Below are 23,284 nucleotides of genomic sequence, written 5' to 3'. Positions count from 1 at the left end.
ACAAAGGGTTTGGGATGTAAAGCCCAACTGGACAGTTTAGACATCCTGCTGTAACAGATGTTGGTGGTATAGCAGCAGTGAAAATAAGGATAATCTTAGTGGGAACTGGCTGACCATCTCTAAGCATAAGTATTTTACCCGTAGCTCTCACTTCCTGATCTTTCATTTTGAAGCAGATCTCTTCATTTTGTACATTGAGGAGATCCCACTCTCCTCAATGATTCCTCAATAGTAGTTCAATGCTTTGTGGTGGTGGGGGGGGACTGTGATTGGTATTTCTCCAATAGATGTTGCATGGAGGAGAAGCTGTGATTGAGATTGTGATGTTTCTACCAGCATATCCTGTGAACAAAGTTTATTCACATATCTTGGGGATCCTGTCAACCCTCCCAAACCCTTTTTATTATTATTATTATTATTATTCGTGACACCTCTAAGGAGTCCGAAGACGCATCGCGGGAGGACACCTATTGTACAACTCTCCATCTCCACCGAACCTCTACTACCAGTCATCAATATCAGCGGCATGTATTGCCCATCACCACCACCACAGCTAGTATTTTTTTTTTGTCTGTAAATTGCGTGTATTCTGAAGGGCCAATTTGTCTGCATGCGGGATGAAAAACATGAGTTTCCGGGAGAGTCTATCCTTCCAAACCCTTCTGGATGAAGGGTTTGGAAGGGTAGACCAAATGCCCATTCACTAGTTGAGTGCAGCAGTTTCAAAAAATTGGTATTGTTGTTTTGCTTACGTGATTATTGGTATTGCTTATCTGAAGTTTTTTTTTTTATTTTGTTTTCATCTGATATTTTCTTGAGATGGTTGAGGCTTGTTGAGGATCTTCCCTGATAAAGAAGAGTATGAAGATGTATTAATCCCGAGCATTTAGTTTGTCAGAGCACTGCCCATGACACAGCCACACATGGACACCCACTCTCTGACCAGAAAAGAATGCACTCAAGAGTGGAATGTCCAGGCAAGTCAGGACACAATACCAGAAGCACAGTAAACCTAGGATCCTGTCCCTGGAGAAGGAAATTTAATTATAAGAATGATGACCATTGTAGTCAAGTCCACTAACTGATTACTCCTGGCCAAGTCATTCAGGAGTGCCTGTTTTGCTGATGCAGTGGCAAAAGTAGTGGAAGATTACCAGTAACTCCCTTTCTGGATGTCCATGGGTCACACCACATGACATACATAGCAGCAGGGTATTGGTTTGCAGTGATGACAGTCTGGAAGAAACAATAGTAAAAAAAGACTCAAAAGAAGTAGAGTGAAAAATACAGGAATAAAGCAAAGAAAAAGAATGAAAAGGGCCAGTACCATCACTGGGAGGTCCCCTACACCATGAACAGGTGTCCCATGGAGATGTGGGGCTAATATGGTACAGTCTGATAGTCTGCAGTCATGCATATGCAGTGTAAGAACAGTGTTTACAGTTTTGAGTGCATCGATATTGGTATATAAGGAAGAAGCATCAAAAGAAGAGAGAGAACATCATCAGGAGACATGATTTTATGTGCTTGAAGAGATCATTGGTATTTTTAATAATAAATTTAGAACTTTTTAGTAATGGTTTAATAAGCTGGGAAATAAATTTGGACAAAGGAACTGTTGTGGTGTTTCTGTATGAAATTATGTGGCATAGAGAATAGCTTGGTTTATGTATTTTAACTTGTACATCGATAGTAAGGAGACGCTTTGTAAGTAGAGTAAATTTTTTTAACAATGTATTATCTAATTTTTCATTTTAAATCATTTATGATATGCTAATCATATTGCAGTAATAGTAAACAACGAAAGAGAAATAAATACAGTATCAAATAAAGTAGGATTATTACACATAAACTAGGAACAAAGTAAAATAATGACAAATACAGGGTGTCCCATAATTCTTAGTGCAGTTTTAAACTTGAATAGGTCAACATTATAAATGCTACAGATTTATAGTATGTAATAGCTTAAAGAGTATGTAATTAAGTTTTATCTACAATGATTTGTATCTTATTAGTGTCAACATGACCGGCATCTTGTGAGATGCATGTAACTAGGCGATTTTCAAAGTTCCAGAAAACGCTTAGTAGTTGCTGAGCAGTGACTGCATTAATTGTATTTGTAATTTTAGTCTTATGGTCATCAAGAGAAACAAGTTTTGAAGCATATATCACTGTTTTTATGTGACCCCATAAGAAAAAGTCTAATGAAGTCAGGTCAGGTGACCGAGGTAGCCAGGCAAGAGCACCTCTTCTACCAATCCATCTGTCTGTGAAAGTATCATCTATAAACTTTTGCACCTGTGTGCTTTCAATTTTGACCACATTCGCTTCCCTTGATGAACACTTCCATGATCTGGGTTTGTCATAAACTGATCCAGTTTCTTTGAATTTTTTCATCCAGTTATTAATTAAATTGCTGTGGGGAGCCTCCTTGTTATAACAGGCAGAGAATTTTCTTCTTACTGCTGTTATGGACTTGAGTTCAGCAAGCCACAATACATGCAATTTACTTTTTCTTCAACATTTGCCATCTTCAATCACACCAGTCTAAACAAAATACGAAAAATGTAATAAAAAATGTAATGAAATAATAATATTCATGCATCAAAAATTCTATTAGTTATACTTTCAAATGATATTTATTACAACTCTAACTGCGATATTTTTGATGCGGTTAAAGATCAAAACTGCACTAAGAATTATGGGATGCCTGTATTGAAGGACACCAGGTAACAGAAGAACAAATGATAATACACCATAACAAAATAGAGCAAATACATGAATATGCATACCTTGGAAGAACTTTTACATTAGGAAAGAGAAGCATTTATGAAGAAAACAAAAAGAAAAGTAGTGCGAGACTACCAGTCTTGCACTACTTTTGTGATTCATCTTGGCTGTACAGCTTTTGGTAAATTGAAAAAAAATTTTGTGCAGTAAAATGCAACAAGAAAATATAGCCATCCCATTTATTACATATGGATCATAGACATGGCTAATAACTAAACAAAATACTGGATAGAATGAGGAAAACTGTGTGTAGAAGAAGGGAGAGCCATGCTAAGATTGGACTGCAAGACAAAATAAGGAACAAAGATATATATATATATATGAAAAGAAAACAAAAGTATTTGATCTAGGGGAAGAGATTTTAAAATTGGAACAGAGATAGGCAAGACATATTGGAGGGATGAAAAACAATAGTTTGACAATGGCAATCACCTAGTGGCATCCATATAATGAAAGACAAATGCCTGGATAACCAGAGAGAAGATAGAAGGGTGACTGAATGGAGATAGCTGAAAATTTTCAGCACTGGAAAGCCTTCAACAGAGAAAGATGGAGACAAATGGGGGGGGGGGAATACAATAACCAAATATGGTTATAAAAAGGGCTTAGAAAAAGAAGTAAAAGAAATATTCATATGTTGTTTATAATTAGTGCATTTGACTCTTTAGGATAGAAATAAATATATGTTACAAAACAAAACCTAGCTTACCTTTAATTCTTTCACTTGTTCTTCTAGCTTTTCAACATACACACTTAGAATTTGATATTGTGTAAGTATTGTGGTCAGCTTCTCAATCCAAATAGTTACTCTTTCATATGTTGATGTAAAAACATCTAATCCTTTTTGTGAAGCATACAAGAGTTTACTGATTTGATCACTGTCATCAACGGTTCTACTGTAACGTTCCAGAACCTCATCTAGTTTTTTGGTTACACTCTCAGCCTCATCATCCCCAACATGTTTCATGAGATTATGGGCAACATTTTCCACTTTTTTAAATAGTTTATTATGCATAAGAATATCCTCATGTAGAGCCTATTATAGTCAGATATAAAAAAATTAAAGATTAAATTTTTCAAATCAGTTTTACCACATTATTATTAATTTAACAATTTTATTTGAAAAATGAAAACCTTTTTTCAGTTTCATATTTTGTTTTATCATATGATGAGAACTTATACCTTAATTTAGTGTTATATAAATATTCAAATAGCAATTCCAAAACAAACTTTGATAAAATTTATAATTATTTATTTATTTTATTTATTTATTTTTTGAAGAGGTAGTACAAGAACACATGCCATAGAAGCCATGTAATAGAGAGAATACCTGTCATCTATTGGTATTACATAAAGAAAATAAGAGTTCATCATTCTCTTCATATACAGAGTAGTTATCAAAAACAGAATTTTCTTGACATGATACTTTTCCATTGCTTTTATTGTAAAATGTGTATTCCAAAAGCTGACTTACTTATTTTCTGAAAAGGGTAGAAGTGGGGCAGAGGGAACAAGACTGAAGTTTCTCAGGAAAATTGTAACGGTACAAAAGTCATTATAAATTATAGTTGTGAACAGAAATAACAGTCATGACTGTTTGTGTTTTATATTTTGATAAAAATTTCTTGAATCAGAAAGTTAATTAAACCCACTTTTATCAACATAACTGATTAAATTATGAAGGAATACAAAAGAAAAAGTAGCCTGAATATTATTGGTTGCATGTAACCTGATCATTATGGTAGACATTGATTAAAAAAAACTTGATATATATAGTGTTTTATCATTATTATTGCACAGAAATCTCCATGGAACCCATCATGAGAGGTCTAACTGTAATCACACAATAACGATTATATCTTTCCCTCCTTCAACATCAACACATTAAAAGATATAGCAACTACAACATACTCCAGTAATTCATAATATGATACATTTGCCCATACTATCAGTCTATTTAAATCACTCTGCAAACTCTACATTGCACCTTGGTGATAATAATCACACTCTCTCCCTCTCTCTCTCTTGTGTGTGCACGTGTGTGCGTGCGCGCATGTTTAGATAATTATCAGAAGTGGAAAAGGATGATAACATAGTGGCAATCTTGGTGTTCATAATCTGCACTATTTAAAATGACCATGGAATTTGTTCTGCTTTAAGTATGATAATGCCATCATTATCATGCAAACTTCTTAAGATGCTCTTTTCTAATGCTGTGATATTACTTTTTTTGGTAGATGAATTTTACTAAAAAAGCAAGCACTAAGTAATCTTGAGGTTAATGCTTCAACATTTGACAGAAACTAAGTGGTTTTTTCAATACTTGCCATCATATCAACTTCTGCTAGTCATATATTAAAAGACCTCTCTAGGATTTTTATTGGCTTGATTGGCTAATTTCTGCTCATTTTGTACTTATGCTGTCTTTACCAATGAGGTTGCCTTCTAGCCTTGCTTTTTGTACTCTTCATACAACTAATTATTACCAACATTCACCTTTGTTGTCTGTGAAGGTACCTTCTTGCAGATTTCATGCTTAATTCATCCATTTTATTCTTATTTACCTTTTCACCTTATTTAAACACCCTGTTAAACAGCTCTTGATCAATATCCAAGCAGCATCTCTTTCCGTTCTATGACATAGCTCCTAGTTGTTGCTTATGCTTTTCGTAATTACCAATTCTATAGTTTCCACATATATCCCTTCATCACAGAGGTTCTCATATGACTAACTACAACCCAGGTAATCACTTCATCACTTCATGATCACTCTCCCCAACTGAGGGGAGGAGAGATTAAACACTCTATTCACAATCACATCCTCTAATGATGGTTTGTTTGTTTGTTTTATGGCACAAGGACAGCTATGGTAATACTGTGCCAATAAGTAATCACAGCAGTATACAAGTTTAAAAAATAACAACATATGACATAATGGATATAGATAAAAGTGCATAAATGTATTTATAAAAAGAAACATGTACAGAACAAGCATTAAAAATAGATAAAAATGGGTTCAAAATGATCAATGAAAAAGCGTAAAAAAATCATAAAATATAAATAATAAAACAACAAGGTATATGTATATGTAAGATATAACTGTATAAATAAGAATAGCATAAATGATTGATATATGGTAAAACATATTAATTGTCTTAAAAATTTAAGACAAAGGAAACATCAGTTGAGTCTAATAAAATTTATTAGACTCAACTGATGACTCAACCATCAGCTACCACTTTTACTTTTTAAATCCTGCACAGACTAGACTGCCATAATTTAATTTCAGGCTTCATTTGGGAGAGCTCATTATTAGCCTCATAATTCCAAGATGATTACCACTGGGATAGTAATGTGTGTCTGATAATCTGCCAGTAATCAATGTATGGCACAGGCAGAGAGTGAAATTTTGAAAAATGAGTTTGACTTTGCTGCAATATCTGAAGCCTCATTTCCCTTAATCCTAACATGACTTAGAATCCAACAGAAGCATACATCTAAGTGTAGCCTCCATAACTGAAGGAGGAGGTGTTCGATTCTAGAGAGCACAGGATGTTTTGTAACTCTAAACTTTGAACTGCCTGAAGAGAACTTTGTGAGTCTGAATATATTATGCACCTTTGGCAGCAATGCAACAACTCGGCTATAAAGTTGGTGTGTTCTAGAGGTATTTGTGCAGATATAATGCTGTCTGGAAAGATGTAGACGATCCCATTAGGTTCTACAAGACTGAGATGTAGACAGGCATGAAATCAGAGTATTAAATTTTGTGAACTACAAAGAGCTGCTGGTAGATGATAGGCAGGATGGAAAATTTTGGCAGCCTGTTGAAAGAAAAGCTAAATGCTGGTGTATATATGACTGCCATGGTGAAAGTGTGTTTAGTGGTGTGATGACCATGTTGTCTATTGCAATCTCTAGAGCTTGTAGGAGAGCTTTTATCTGCAAACTAAAAGGTTTTATGGTCTGTCAAATGTTGTTTTCCCATGTCGATGAAAAATAGTTGCCCACGTGAAGTGGTCTGGTGGGGATTTTATTCCTGTCGCATATAATAGAGAAAACTGTTGGTGTTGAAGTGACAAAGGTGGTTCAATGTACAGACTAGGAATAGGTGACATGAAAAATGCTCCCGTTGCAATTGTGATCACGGGAGCAAAATGCTCCCGTGATCACAAAATGGAGCAAAATGCTCCAAAAAAAGCAACAAAGACCTGTGCAATTGTGATGTCAATGACATCACAATTGCACAGATCTTTGTTGCTTCTTTTGTACAAGACATTGATAACATCAAAACTTATTATCAGGCAACAAGTTCATGCCTCTGCCAGGGAGAGTACACCATGATGGCTTATTGTTGGATCAAGTTGATCTTGATTTCAAAAAGCATGACAGTTAAAACTGAACTTTGTGGGACTCCCTCCTCCTGGTTATATGGTCTAGACAGTATGTTTCCAAATTTGACATAGAAGTTTCAGTTAGGTAAGAAGATCTTAATATCCTCTAAGATCAAAATTATGTAGATCTTTCAGAATTCCAAATCTCTAAGTATTCTCATATGATTTTTCCATATCAAAGAAAACTTAATAATACATTTTCTTTCAAAACTTATTATTAAGAAAATAATTAAGAAAGAAAATAATAGATGCTTGTGTATTATGAAGTCATTCTAATGGATGACTCCTATCAGATTAGAAGATCAGAAGTAGAATGATATTGTTGGATGCCAGACTGTGTTGTCTCTCTCCAAAAATCATAAAAGATGACAGTTAATTCTTCAAGAATTTTGCACAAGCAGCTGGTCAGAGTAATTGGACCATAGTGATTTGAGACTTTTGGATCCCTCCCTGGATTAGGAAATGTAATAATAGCTGCCTTTTGCCAGGTACCCAGAAATATGTGCTCAAAGAAAATTCTGTTGTAAAAGTGCAACTGATCTATGAATGATTGGTGACATATGTTTAATCATCTTGGTCTTAGAGGGTACTCCCCTGTAAGACCAAGAGAGGTGGTTACAGGGTTGACACTGGGAAGTTCTTTTGCTTGGTTGAACACAAGGAATTAGTGATAACAAGGGGCCATCCCTGGAAGTTATGAAAGGAAACTGTGAGAAAGAGGGTGAGGAGTGGTTTCTTTGCATGGAGGGTTGTTGAATTATGGAATGCATTTCCTGATAGAGTAGTGAGAGTGAGAATGGTCAATGAGTTTAAGGAGTGGTATGATAGACTTTGTGTTTCCTAGGAGGGACCTCCCACGTTGAGTCGTGATAGGCTTTGTCGTTCCTAAGAAGGACCTTTCATGATGAGTCTTTTGACTCCATGGAGGCCTGGATAATAATAATAATAATCTCATAATGGATATCATCTGGTCCGAGAGCAGTATGATGGCACTTAAGCAAAGCAGCTTTCATTTCTTCTTTATTGAATGGTCAGATGTATTCTTTGATGCTGTTTGAAATAAACTGTAATTATTGTGCTTCTGCTTTGTTTTTTTGGTTAAGAAACTTGAGGCAAAAGGGGGGGGGGAAGAATATGTTGCTGATATTTTTGCAAACGTTTCCCTGAGTGTGTTGGCATTTTCTGTTGGGTCATCTGGATTTTTTTCCCCATACTTCTTTTGGTGGATATTCACATAAAAGAAGTATACTGGATCCATGATTCTCTATCGCTCTGATGACAGATGTTTCTTGCTCATGCATGTTGGAAAGCAATTAGGTGTGTTGGTGAGGAATATCTGCAGAAAAAATAGCCCCTACCATTCTTCTGGACTTCTTTGGATGCTATGCAACTGGCATTCCATCAAGGTTAAGACAGGGATGGGGCAACTGCAGCCCTTTCAGGTGTTCAGTGCTGCTTTTTTCTTTATTATTATTATTATTATTATTATTTTATTATTTGACACCTCCAGGGAGTCCTAAGACTCATTGTGGGAGGGCACCTACTCTAGAGATCTCCATCTCCACCATTCAACATCATCCACAAACTGCCTCATCTATACCAACACCATCTACTGTCCACCATCACCACTATTATTTTCACAGACAATCACAAACATCCATGCCCATGGCGGGATTCGAACCCGCAGCCTTTTGGCTGGAGAGTGGATACGCTAACTACTCGGCCAAACCAGGCAGACAAAAATACACTAAAGTTTTTGATCTCATCTCATCTCATATTCAATATATCTCTTTTACCTTGCGGTGTTGAGGGTTTATTAATCATCAGACCTCAAACCATTCACAAGATAAGGTAGTCAGCCCTATGCTCCGGTGTATCCTATGTCCTGTAATGTTGAGTTCTCAAGGTCAGTTTGCCTGCTTTGCAGATAAACTGGGGAGAAAACCCTACTGTCCACACCCAAGACCAGCTAACTTGGCTATGGCTGAGGAAGATTCTTCAGCTCCTCACATCATCAACAAGATTTTACATATTTTATTAATTATGCATCTTCAATCATTTACAAATTATACAAGAGCCTCCATAGCTCAGTCAGTATAGATGAAGCCCTTTGGCTGGAAAGACCTGGGTTCAATTGTCCATGATGTGAGGAACCTTTATCTGGTCTCTTTCAACAAAAGGTGAGTTAGCCACTTTCATATGGAGATAGGGGTTTTTTAACCTGAAACTTGGGTTTTTCATCTCTCAGAACAGGCAAACTGGCCCTGTGAACACACAATGGATTCCAGTCAGAGGAATACTTAAGAAAAAGTCCCGAGCCCAGATAAAATGGGAGGGGGGGAAACTGAAATGGTGCCATACCTCCCTGTAAAAGGGGCTCACGGCCGTTGTATCATCATATCATATGAAATAAATAAAACAAATGACATGTGGCATGTATTTTAATAAATTATATTTAAAACACAATGTTAATTAATCAACTGCTATTATCGATTTACCCGTTGTTCTATGGTTGGTGTTTCATCATTATCTATTGTTCAATGGTTAGCTACATTAGCATATTATGTTAATTTGTGACTATGAGCCTCCATAGCTCAGTCAGTTTTCTCTTCACACATTTCCACCAATGTCTCAGTCAAAATCTCTGTTTCTCTGCTGCAACTCATCATTGTCATAGCTGGGCAGCACACAAACTACCCTTCCTATTGCACTATTGTCTTTCACTCTCCTCAATAATCTCCTGATATTCAATCTCACATTTTCCCTATGATGAACCAAATCATTTGTTCCAAACACAACCAATAAGTCCCTTGCACACTTACTTCTCATCCCCCCCCACCTCAATCATCCTGTTCATTTGCCCTCCTGGAAAACATGCCTTGTGCACCCTTTGTACCACACCTTTTATGGCAGAATCTGCATATAATGCTATTTTTGAGTCATTCGCTACTTCTTTCTCTCCACTATCATTCATTTTATTCTTTTGCACTCTTCTGTTTGTATCCACCATATGTCTAATTTCATTCTGTATGCACATTTTCCTTTTTTAAATCCTTTCTGTATTCACAATCATGTTCTCCACACTCATATTCACATGCTCACACTTCTGGTGTCATTCTTTGTTTTACATCCATCACTGCATTTTGCCTTTCATCTGGTTTTCTTCACTTCTGGTTCCTGACTTTCATTCAAATCACTGCAATCCATTAACATATCACACTTTCTACAAATATGTCACTCTCTCACTTCTATTGTTTAATTTCTCAACAAACACATCTGCTACATTTGCCCATGCATACATATTCCACTCCTGACAATAAACATCTTGGTAAAATGTGCATTATATTTGGATAAAGGATTAAAACAAAAAATTATCTAGGCTCCAACTGCACTTCAATACATTTTTAACTATTGCTACATAAACTGAGAATCACAACAGTTCAATTAAGCAATATTTCATGTCATCTTCCCTTTTCTATTAGACTCAATGGCCTGTCACAGCCAAGGAACTTTGCTTCGTAGTAACCTGATACTGCTAATTCCAGAGTGTTTAATGATAAGGTTGGTAATCCTACCTGCATTGTATGCTATGGCTATAAATTGTACGTGTTATTCTGACCAGTCTGTCTGCTTTGAGGTATGAAAAAACTCAAGTTTCTAGGAGCTAAAATCCTTTTACTTTCACGTGAGACTGGCTGACTCACCTTCAATTGGAAACCCTTGATAAAGGTTTCATGTCCTGGACAGAATTCAAAACAATCAAAGTGCATCGGCTATATCGATAGAGCTAAGGAGGCTGGATTAACCAACAGTAGAGTAAAAGAATTTTATTCATTTGTAATCTGCTATAATCAAGTGACAATATTCTAAAAATTTATTATTGGCTAACTCTTGATAAAATGTTGCAAAAGCTATAAAAAGCATACATATCAGGTAAAAAATTTTAAATACTTAGATTTTTGGATTGCAGATTTTGATGTAGTACCTCAAAATATTAGCATCATTAAATTAATATTAGTCACAATTTTAAAAAGGCTTTTTAACTATTTTTTAACCATGCTATGCATTTATTACCCATTGAACTATAAAGGCATGTCAAACCTGTAATGTTGTACACATCATCTCATATTTCATTATTATATTAAAATGGAAATATTCTATTCTACTTGGTGTGACTTACTATAGTTTTTGCTGTACAGATGGTGCCTTACAGTGGGCAAGATACTGTGCAACAAATCAGTATTTACATAAGTTAACAATTATTACTCTTGGACAGAATGATAGAGGTCAGAAACTAGTGCTACCATGGGTAACTGAAGAATTTATGCATTAAGTTTTAGGATTCACGCAATGAAATTTTAAGTTGATATAAATTAGTCATAAGAAACCTGAGCTCTTTCTGAATTATCTGCAAAGAAATTTATAAAGAGAAATTTCATTGCAATGCTGAAATGAACGTTTACATGTATACAGATAAGGATGTCATTTTGCCTCTTTACAAGGCGTTGATAATTCCTCACTTGGACTACTGTGCGCAGGTCAGTCTCCTGGTTTCTATTGTGATTCTGATATAATGGAGAGAGTGCAAAGGAGAGAGAGAGAGTTAAAATTATATCTGGATTATGGAACTGATTATGAAGACAGATTGAGAATTTGTAGACTGCAGACACTAGCAAACAGGAGAAAGAGGGATGATATGATTGAGGCTTACAAACTTCTGAAAGGTTCATACAGGATTTCAGTTGATGGAATTTTTCAATTTATTGAGGGTGGGGAAAGGACAATATGGCATCCTTGGAAGCTGAGAATGAATGTTGCTAAGAAGGGGGGGTGAAGGCTAGATTTTTCTCTCATAAGGTGGTGCATGATTGGAATGGATTGCCATTGGATATTGTGAGTGCAAACAGTGTGAATGAATTCAAGAATAAGTATGATAGCGGTGTGTGTGTGTGTGTAATATGTGGCCTACTTCAATGAGTCCCTGACTCCCTGGAGGTATCTCTTAATAATAATTATTATTATTTTGATTTTTTTTAAAATTAAAACTTAAAGAGTTGGCAGAAAGGAAAATGTATCTATATAAATGCACATTAACAATGTATTGTTACAATAGAAATGTTTTTATATAAACAATTATTTATGTTCATTACACTAAGTCAGAGAGGCTCATGGTGTTATGAGCTACATGGATGACTACAGATCATCTGTGTGGTATGTGCACAGTATGACTTATATGATCAATTCGGCTCAGTGTGCTCACACAATCATGTTTGTAGCAAGATACATTTTGTGCATTTCTGTGAATAAAATATATATACATATATATTTGCCTTTTATAAAATATTTTCTATATGCTAATATCACACTAGAAAGCAATTCTATAAAAGTTTATAGAACTGGCTTCTAGTTTGACATGTGTGTGTGTGCACACATGCGTGCGAGTGCCACTGGCTTTTGTGAAAAATAAAATTATCTGGCCCACAACCACCATTGAACATAAAATTGGACCTTGGACTAGAAAAGATTGTTCATTGCTAATATAAATAATCACCAATTATGAGTTAATCTGAGCAATTTCAAAGTTAAAATTTTAGATTGTTCATTGCTAATATATGGTGGCCATAATTAAACTTCCCCTATCCAGAGCCTTATGCAGCTCAATCTAACAACAGGAATGTTCACCAAATTTGGTAGGGAGACTACTCAAGACATGGGAAGAAAGATTCTGTGAAAAAAAAAAAAAAAAAAAATTAATTTGAAAAGGTACCAACAGGGGGAATATGGTACTGTTGTAGCCCAAGAAACCAAAACTTTTCATAAAACAAAGTTGAACATCTGTTTTTGTTGGCATCATAAGAGTTATAAAGTAAAGGGAAAATTTCACAAACATATTCCTATTGATAGTTGTATTCAACATGCATCTCACTTTACCTTATCATATGTTACTTGTAAAGTTATTTTCACTTTAAGGAATGCAATGCACCAGCTGCTCTTCATAAATTTAGAACCCACAGAACTTGTGTAAAGTCAGCTAATGCAGTTACATCAATGATTGAAAAGTCTGAAGAAATAGGACCTTTGGAAGTTTGACCTGGCAGAGGATGGAAATCAATGCCGCCATAGGTAATTGAAGAAGTTACCACTGCAACTTTCGACATCACACAAAAATGTTGCTGGTAGTAGCAGTACCCATGGAGTAGTGCCTTATTCCATAGTATGGAAAGTCTTGCACAAAATTATCACATTTTATCCATACAAGATCACCCACATACAGCAGCTGCTACACAATGATTATGATAAGTGATTGACATTTGCTCTGACATTTCTGGTCAGACTGGAAGCCGATGATGTTTGACCTTCAAAAATTCTGTAGGGAGATGAGGTGCATTTTTATCTGAACAGGAATGTAAACACCCAAAACTGTCAAATTTGTGCTTCAAGATGAATGTAATAGGGCAATTTTTTTTTTTTTTTTTTTTTTGAGGACATCACTCCACAGGACCAGTAACTTGTTCCACTGCCACATGGAAATATCACAATGTGTTGAACAGTTTCATCATTCTGCAACTTCAGCAACGACAATGTCTGGATGAGACCATTTTTATGCAAGATAGAGCACCTCCTACATTGTATGACTGGTACAGCAGCTTCTACAGCATCACATCACAGAAGAAAGATTGATTAGTCGCTTCTTTCCAGTTTCATGACAACCTCATTGCCTTGATATTACTCCATGCAATTTTGGTTCTGGGCTTACCTAAAGGCCAACATCTATCATGGCAGTGTCTCAAACTTGGCAGCCTTAAAGGACAACATATCATGAACTGTGATGAGCATTTCTTCATATGCTGTTGAGAATGCTGTGTACAGGATGCAATTTCTAGTCCATGAAAATTGTGGCTACACTGAGCCAGGTCCTCTTTTGCATGGATGAACCCAATGTGCTTGAGTTGTGTAACAGATTTGTGACAACACTTACACTCCAGTAACTGTAATACCATAATTACTGGTCTAAATAAAATTGATATTAAATATTTTATTGCTGTGTTATCATAAGTGTGACACATAAAGGTAATCTTTCATCTCAGTTTATCTTTTGCTATTCATTTGACTCTCCATTTTAATGTTTTTTTAAAATTGTACAGCACCATATTCCCCCTCCTGGTGACTTTTCAAACAAAATTTTTTTTTCCACGGAATCCTTCCCATGTCTTCATTAGTCTCCCTACCAAATTTGGTGACATTCCCATTGTTCTATCGTGGTACATAAGGCTCTAGGAAAAGTTTAATTATGGCAAATAATCACCCATCTATAAGTAAACCTGAATAACTTCAAAGTTAAAATTTTAAGTTACAGTATTTTACCTTATGTTCAGCAATCTTTTGATGAATTTTTTCCTGTTCCACAGGTACTGTAGCCATAGACACTAACTGTTTTTCTGATTGATCTAACCATTCAGTCAATGGTGTAAGTAATTCTTGGAATTCTTTTGCAATTGGAATTGTCTTTTCTAATGAATCCATTCTGTCTTGAGCACCTGAGATTAATTCCTCAAATCTCTGAATTAAAATGCTCAGGTGAGAATCAATCTGTGACTTCTCCATGGTATTCAGATTACTCATGATTTCTTTTCCCATAGTTGTCAGTGAACAAACACTGTTTTGTCGGTCCAGCAATAGTTTCTTCAAGAACTATAAAGAAAGAGGTGTGGGGATCAAAAAAGTATTTCAGTCTATAACATCTATTTAAAACAAACAAGCAAACAAATACAGATGTGTGTGTGTGTGTGTGTGTGTGTGCTACACAGCTAATCATGTAGTATCTGGAAATACTTTCAGTACAGTATATTTTAAAATTATTACTTATATATATTCCACCATTCCTAATTACATGAAACCGATACAATTTCTCCCATTGCTTTCAGTATTCTGAACATATTATATTAATAAACATAATGATGTAAACAATTAAATAATGTTACATAATGTTATGTCATACAAGTTGTTATAAATGTTTCTGTAGAAAATAAATACCAAATGTTATGACAAGTATTCATTTCCTTTGGCAAAAACTTGTTAAAACTTTTAATAAATGAAGTCTTTTGGATGGATTTTAGAGATCTTCATTATTTCCTGCTTCATTAGATGAATAATGAAGCAGGAAATTTTATCAATAGGACATTTACCAGTTGAGAGTATAATGAGGAAAAGCTGAGATCTTATCAGGTTTCTCATGTGTTTTTTGTTTCTTGGTGTCAGTTATTGTAGATAAGGTTAGTGGGCCAAGTTGATGCTCATTGAGGGCCCTGAGATACAATGTGGGTGAGTCTGAAGAGTTCTTGGCCTCAACGATAAATGGCAACACTATCGGCAAGATTTTTTTTTTCTAAGTTGTAACATCTGTCATAAGCATCGATGTGAAATTGCAAGTCATTCTATTAAGTAGTTTTTTTATACACCTGTCTGAAGCAAAAGTGTTGCCTGTATCCCTTGAAATGGATAAAATTGAGTATCGTGGAGTTATAAAATTCTTTGTAAACGAAGATTTAATGGCAAAAGAAATTCATTTCAAGTTTATAAAAGTTTATGGGCACTCTTCTCCTTCATTTTTGACAATTAGAAAATGGGCTGCCGAGTTTAAACATGGCCATACCAGCCTTGAAGATGATCCACGTGAAGGACGTCCGAAAAGTGTAACAACACGAGAAATCATTGATCAGTGCACGATATGGTATTGGATGACCAGCGAGTCAAACTGCGTGAAATTGCTGAGACTATAGGCATTTCAAAAGAATGTGTAGGATACATTTTGCATGAAGAATTGCAAACGAAAAAGCTTTGCACAAGATGGTGACGCGCAGATCAAAAACGCGCTTGCTTGCAATCTCTGAACAGTGCTAGGAACATTTTAACAAGAATAAAACTGATTTTGTGTGTCAATTTATTACTACGGATGAGACTTGGATTCACCAGTACATACCACAATCCAATCAACAGTCAAAACAGTACACAGAAGCCAGTTGTTCAGCACCAAAGAAGACAAGGTCATGGCATCAGTGTTTTGGGATGCTAAAGGCATTTTGTTTATTAATTATCTTGAAAAGGGTAAAACAATAACCGGGGAATATTATTCCGATCTTTTAACCAGATTAGTCACAACAATTTGTGAGAAAAGAGCCGGTTTGCAGAAGGAAAAAATCATCTTTCATCAGGACAATGCACCTGCCCACAAAGGTGTTTTGACAATGGAAAAATTAAGGGATCTGCACTATGAATTGTTGGAACATCCACCCTATTCCCCAAATTTGGCTCCCTCTGACTTCTGTCTCTTCCCAAAACTAAAACACTTCCTCACTGGTCAGCTTTTTTCTTCAAATCAAGAGGTGATTGCAACTGTAGAGAGGTATTTTGCAAATTTTACTGAGAACTTCTACAGGGATAATGGTGCTGGAGCACTGTTGGAATAAATGTATTAGTCTTAAGGGAGATTATGTTGAAAAATAACAGGGCAAGCTATAACTTCTCTAAGTCTTATTATTGTGTCCATATGGCATCTGAGATAATCCTATAGTTCCATTTCTGAGTGAATGATATCACAGTAAGTCTCCTTCCCATGATCTGGGGAAGAACACTTACTGTGATATCATAGACCTTTATATATTCCATGTGTTAGGCTTAAGTGCTGTGAGGCCATCATGTTGGAGGTTTAATGAAATATTTACAGCACTAGGAAAGGATTAAAACTAATTTTAATGCTTCCAATATTTTGTCTCAGTCACTGAAACATCTTCAGGGATTACAAATAACTTTTGTAACAACATACTCAAATACAATACAATACTAAGTGAAACATGTGGGTCACTCTAAGGTCCTATCTAGGTGGTGCACCCTCTTTGGATATTTGTAGGTGGCCTAGGATGTAAAGTGAGATCTCTAATAATGAATATTTACCAAATGTTGGGATTTATACAACTGTATTTATTTAAATTCAGTTGATTTCTGAGGCAGCAGATTCTAAAAACAGTGTTTCTTTAGTAAATTTATTATGGAGGAGCATGGTGGTTATTTTCCAGGAGATTCTGTGGGTTGTATCCAAAACATGATCTACAAGGCCAGATTGACCATATATTCATGATTGCAGATGTATGATTTGTGTTCTTCAAAAGAGTACCCTGTTCCAGCTTGCAGGATAGTCTATATGCTCTAGGCACTGAAAGAGGAGGGAGCTGATCTTTGATGGAACGAATATAAGTTTACAGTGCGGGGCTTAAATGCTGTGTGGAGGTTTTACTTTTTTTTTTTAAGGACCTGGCTATTTTTTCTGATATGCCACAGATGTAGGGTATGGTGATGGTATTTCTGAAGTCTTTCTGATGAGATGGCTGGGAAATGCCAGAAGAACTGATTATTTTTTTAATTCTGTAATCGCTGTAGCCATTGGAAGGGAGGGTGTTTCGTATGTCGTTGAGTTTGGTTGAAAGGAAGGTTCCACTGGAAAAAAGCTTGTGGGCTCTATTAGTTAGAGTTTTAATAATGCCATATTGTTGAGAGAAGTGGTGGTGAGAGAGAGTTTGTGAATGTATCTGCCTGTGTGAGTAGGTTTTCTATATACAGAGAAGGAAAGGTTACCATTAGGAAGATGTGCTACTAAGGTGTCTAGGAAGAGTAAACCCTGAAATAATCCCTGAAGATGTCTCAGTGATTGAGATGAAATACTGAAAGTATTAAAATTTAAAGATACCAAGAAATTATATACTTCGTTTAATCCTCCTTTCCCAATGCTGTAAATATTCCATTAAACCTCCAACATGATGACCTTTATATATTACACTTGACAAGAGATTATATCCTTGTTTTAATGGTTACCCAAGAGTGTAAACAAACAAATTTTGTGCACGGAACGTCTTTATAACTAGTTTACTTGTATATAAAGGCTGTTGACTTCACATCAATTGCCTTTGCATTATGTGATACCAAGGCAACTGATGTGAAGTAAACAGTCTCTATATGCAAGTAGACAAGTAGTGAAGATATTTTCTTTACCAAACTTTGTTTCTTACACTTGGGTAAGAAACAACTTTCTATATACCCTTGTGAGTGAGCTCACTAGCCAGTAGATTCTGGTCCAATCATCCTGGATCATCCAAAGTAAGATCCAGGATTATTTAACCTTAACTTAATCTGATAATTTTACTTGTTGAATGAGAGGCCAAAGTAGTGCACGATCATCAGAATCCCCAGTGGAATCCAGCACCTTGATGCTGATGTCTGTTGCAACATATGGCGAACACAAGAGAAGCAGGGTGCTGGATTCTACTGATGGTAATCTGGATACAGGACAGTAAAAAAAAAAAAAAAAAGATTCAGAGAAGAAGAACAAAGAAGAGAACAAAGAACATCTCTCACTATTCTTTTCTTCCTTCAGAGAAGGAAGAAAAGAATAGTGAGAGATGAAAAATGAAAAGGAGTGAAAATGAAAATGGTGGTGGGGGACCTTCCATGGTACTTGAGTACCATGGAAGGTCCCCCACCACCACAAACTGGTGTCTTACATACAGGAACACAAACTTATTGTGTCCATAGGCTTCTCAGTCTCCAAGAAACTTTGTGTGTGTGTGTGTGTGTGTGTGTGTGTGTGTGTGTGTGTGTGTGTGTGTGTGTGTGTGTGTGTGTGTGTGTGTGTGCGCGCGCGCATGCACAAGTACATGGTAGACCAGTTTCAATCTTTATTGAAGTGAAAAGTTCATTATAGATTAGTATACAGATGTAAAGTAGTATAGTGATGCAAGACAGCCCAATAATTTTAGGTATAAAAAAATGAAAGACAGATAGATATTACAAGAGAGAGAGAAGCCCTCAACTCCTTTGGCTCATCATGTCACTGAAGAATATCATTTTTTGTTTTTCACCAGTTTTATACAGGTGAATAATTGAAAGACTAATAAGAATAAAAATTCAGAAGCAATCTGTTTATCCAAGTGGTTTGCCTTTTCTAAGTTAATCACTTTGACTGAGCCTTTACTGTTTGGGATTGCTCTTCAGTAATCTTCTAAATAGAAATCACAGTGAACTAAGATGATGGAACAAACAGAAATCTCTCATAACAAGAATAGGCAAAAATTTATACTTCCACGATGAATATTGCATAATGTGGGTGGTCTGCTCACCAAAAATTTAATATCCCCTAGGATGACCCTTTCTAAACATAAAAATTGACAGCAAACAACAGAATTGATGGCAGTTCCATTATACATTCTTTAAAAACATTTAGAACATCAGAAATCCAATCTGAGATTGGATTTCTGTTGTTAAAGTATCTCCTTTTGATGACATTTATTGGAAGGAAACCATAAAATTCTCCAAGCAAGGTCTCTCCTGCTAGAATATCCTTTATGCATTAAATTGTTAAATAGAGTGTAACCATTACTACTTAGATATGAAATTTCAGGGTAGGAGTAGTTTAATATTTCCATATACATGTTTCTGCTATTATTATTATGTGACACCTACAACAGTCCAAAGTCTCATCGAGGAAGAGCACCTACTCTACAACTCTCCACTACTCAATCCACCAACTACAGTGAACTGCAACTACCATCATCATCATCTACACCAATGCCATCTGCTTCACGCCACTAGTGTTTTCACAGACAATCATAAACATCCATGCCCATGGCGAGATTCGAACCCACAGACTTCTGGCTGGAGAGTGGACACTAAGGCTAACCACTTGGCCAACCAGGTCAGCATTATTGATGGATAGAATTTTGATATGAGAATGATGTAGCAGCAGTCTCAGGATTAGGAATAGAATATAATAGTATTCAGAAACAAACCCAGATTTTGGCACTGAAATGACTTATTCCAAATAGTAGGAGATTAAACTTTAGGTAGTACAGGCAGGCATGAAAATGTGGAATTGGTCAATAATGTTTTAGGGATTTTTGAGGCCATATGGCTTAAATAGCAGAATTTTAAGATGGAAACCTCCTTTTTATTAGATAGAACAGAAAATTTCATAGGTTTACTGTCCAGTTATTTTTTCTTTAAGTTTTGTGATGATGTCTGTACAGTTCAGCAGGAAAAATTATGGTTTTAAGTTGAAGTTTCACATGCTGCTTGAGAAAGTTGCATGACAACTTTCTCAAGCAGCAGGTGAAAGAAGCAAGAGGACAAAGAGTGTTTGTTTGTTTGATCATAGAGTCAGTATGTGTCTCATGTAAGGATGTGAATGTTTTGCACTAGTTGGTGATAGTGATCATGCTGCACAGGCCTGGCATGTAGCCAACTATTCCAATCACGACAAGTTACATTCTGAACTGATGATGATGATTTAACCATTCAGTTGTGCCCGACTCTTGGTGACTTTGTAGGCAAGTGTTCTCCATGCTGTCCTGCCAAGCACTGCTTCTTTCAAATGTTTGATGTTCATGTTGGTATCCGCTTACATGGTGTTGAGCCAGCGTGTTCTTTGTTGGCTCCTGTCTTCTGGTTCCACTGACCAGTCACAACATCATAGACTTCTCTAGTGAGTTGGCATGCATGACATGGGCAAAGTAAATTAGTCATAGTCTAGTGATTTTAGCCTTCCAGCGATGTTGCTGGTTTTATGAGCTCCAGCACGTCTCCATTTGTCACTCTGGCTACCCATGGTATTTGTACCAGTTTCTGCCAGCACTACATTTCAAATGCATCAATTTTTCTTCTGTCAGTCCTTTTTATTGTCCAACTCTTGCATCTATACATCATTATGGGAAAGACTGTAGCTCTCACTAGTCTACTTTTGGTACTTAGAGACATCTTTGATTTTCCAGATCTTATTCATGCTGATCATTGCAATACTACCCCAGAATGATCCTACGCTTAATTAAAAATTGACCGTGATGGTGAATTTGCCATCACGATCAATTTTTGAACAAAGGAAGATGAAATCCTGAACTGATTAAATTTCTTCATCATCGATTTTAAACTTCACTTCTCCACTAGCTGCTATTGTTGTGATCTTTGTTTTCTTTGTTAGGGGGTAGCCCCATTTTTCATTTTCTTTCTTTATTTTCAAAATTAGATTTAACAGGTCTTCTTCTCTGTTCAATAAAGTTGTATCAACAGCATATCTCAAGTTGTTTATAGTTCCTCCTCCTATATTCACTCCAATATCAGATCATTCCATGTCTAATTTCCTCACAATCACTTTGGCATAGAGGTTGAAAAGAAATGGGGACAAAACACATCCCTATCTTGCACTCTTGCTGATCCTGAACCAATGTATTTCACCATAAAGTGTTTGCACTGTTGCATCCTGATCAATATACAGCAATCTAATGAGCTTGATCAGGTGAGATGGGACTCAAGGTCATGCAGGGGTCATCCATAGCTTATCATGCATCATGCTCTACACAGTCAAAAGCTTTGCTGTAATCAATGAAACATATATACAGGATGTTGGCAATGTGATCTCTAGTGCCTCTCTCTCTTTCCTGAAACTGGCTTAGACATTAGGTAGCTCCTGATTGATGACCTGCTATAGCTGCTGTTGAATAATCTTCAGTAGGGTCTTGCTTGCATGAGAAATGTTATTTTGCAATAATTGGAGCAATCTGTGTCATCACCTTTCTTTGGTAATGGGATGAATATTGATCATACTCAGTCCTTAGACCATTTGCAAGTGAATCATATCTCTTGGCACAAAGCTGTGATAATGTTGACTGGCACTGCTTTTAGTTCTGCAGGTATCCTAGCAATACCTGAGGCTTTATTGTTTGGCATTTTTTTCAGGGTCCAAGCTACTTCTCCCTCCAAGATATTTGGTTCTCTGTCCCTAAGATCATTTTTGTTGTCTTCTTGATGTTCAGTCGGGTTCGCATATATCCTTCTGTGTATTCTTTCCACCCATTCTTGATTTTTTGGCTGGTAGTTCAGTTCAAATCCATTGCAGGCCCTGACTATTGCTTGTCATGCAGAGAAACTGGATCGCATCATCTTCACTTCAGCAAACAGGGCTCTGGTTATGTCCCTTTCTGTTAGCTCCTTCTAGAGTACATTCTGTTAGCTTCTTCCAGATTCATGTTGGAAAGCTGCATGCAGCTTTTTTGACTTCATCCTTGTCTCCCATGGTTTTGGCTGCTCTTTGCTGATCAGCTATTTTGATCACATTGTCAGATAGTCATTTGTTTGTTTTCTTTGGCTTTTGGTATGACACGTTTGTGTGTCATACCAAAACCCAGTCATATGCCTGATTCATCAGCTATATGCTGGTCCTAAGCCCAGATAAAGGGGGAGGGTTGGGGGAAGCAATGGTGAACTGCCCTGTAAAAAAAAATCTCAGCAGAACACAACAGCAAAAACTCATCGGGCTTGAAATATGGATACCAACAATGAATCCTCCAGGCTAGATGGTAGGCTATAAGCGACTGGGAAAAGGGCAAGGGCTTGTGCCTATTAGTCAGGGAGTATATGATGCAGTTGGGTTAAATCCTACAGGAATTTCAACAGTTGATGCTCATTATTAAAGAAACAGCCTGTGCTGTTTCTTTCATCATGAGCAAATTTCATCAGATTCTGCTGCAAAATTTTACTAAATTGGAACATGGAATGTCAGGGGTATGTCCCTTGGAAAATTAGAAACTTGAAATGTGAAATGATCAGAACAAACATAGATATCTTGAGTATTAGTGAATTACATTGGACAGTGTTGGATCTTGAATGAAAAGATTTCCTTAAAGAAATAATTTATTCAGGATTCAACAAGTTTTAGCTAAACAACAATGAAAATGCTTGTACATAGGTAAAGGTACAAATTGTTTAATGAATCATATGTTAGTACTATTTTATGTAATATTACTTAAGGGTAAATGATGTCAATTTTGTAAGAATTTATAATGGAAGAAGTATTCTTTGTAAGATATATGTTAAGGCATGTAACAGAAGTTCAAAGTCCACTAACGAAAACTTCAGGTGAATTGCGTAGTCTATGGCAAATTGTCTACGTGCTGAACGGCATGTGCTCGATGTTTTCCAGGAAGATGCAGCACGTGCACAGAGTTCTCCAGGAAGACACGAATAGAATATACGACACGTGCGCAAAAGACGTTGCCGAGGGT

The 23,284-nt window shown here is 36.2% G+C and overlaps 1 protein-coding gene across 1 annotated transcript in view; it reads right to left on the bottom strand.

Moving 5' to 3' along the window:
- The window catches only part of LOC150107495 (uncharacterized), a 1,121,546-nt gene that overhangs the window by 381,951 nt on the left and 716,311 nt on the right, over window positions 1-23,284 (bottom strand). The window contains exons 54-55 of the mRNA XM_090392112.1: window positions 14,550-14,876; window positions 3,500-3,826 (exon numbers count right to left, since the gene is read on the bottom strand). Of these exons, the coding sequence (XP_090248238.1) occupies window positions 3,500-3,826; window positions 14,550-14,876 (654 nt within the window). The remainder of the gene's footprint in view (window positions 1-3,499; window positions 3,827-14,549; window positions 14,877-23,284) is intronic.

This window comes from Typopeltis vanoorti, chromosome 4 (genome assembly GCF_054136105.1).
Source record: "Typopeltis vanoorti isolate ZY-2024b chromosome 4, IOZ_Tvanoo_1.0, whole genome shotgun sequence".
In the NCBI taxonomy this organism is placed as follows: domain Eukaryota; kingdom Metazoa; phylum Arthropoda; class Arachnida; order Uropygi; family Thelyphonidae; genus Typopeltis; species Typopeltis vanoorti.
The sequence above is the reverse complement of the archived record's forward strand: the minus strand, read 5'-3'. Positions and strand labels throughout refer to the sequence as shown.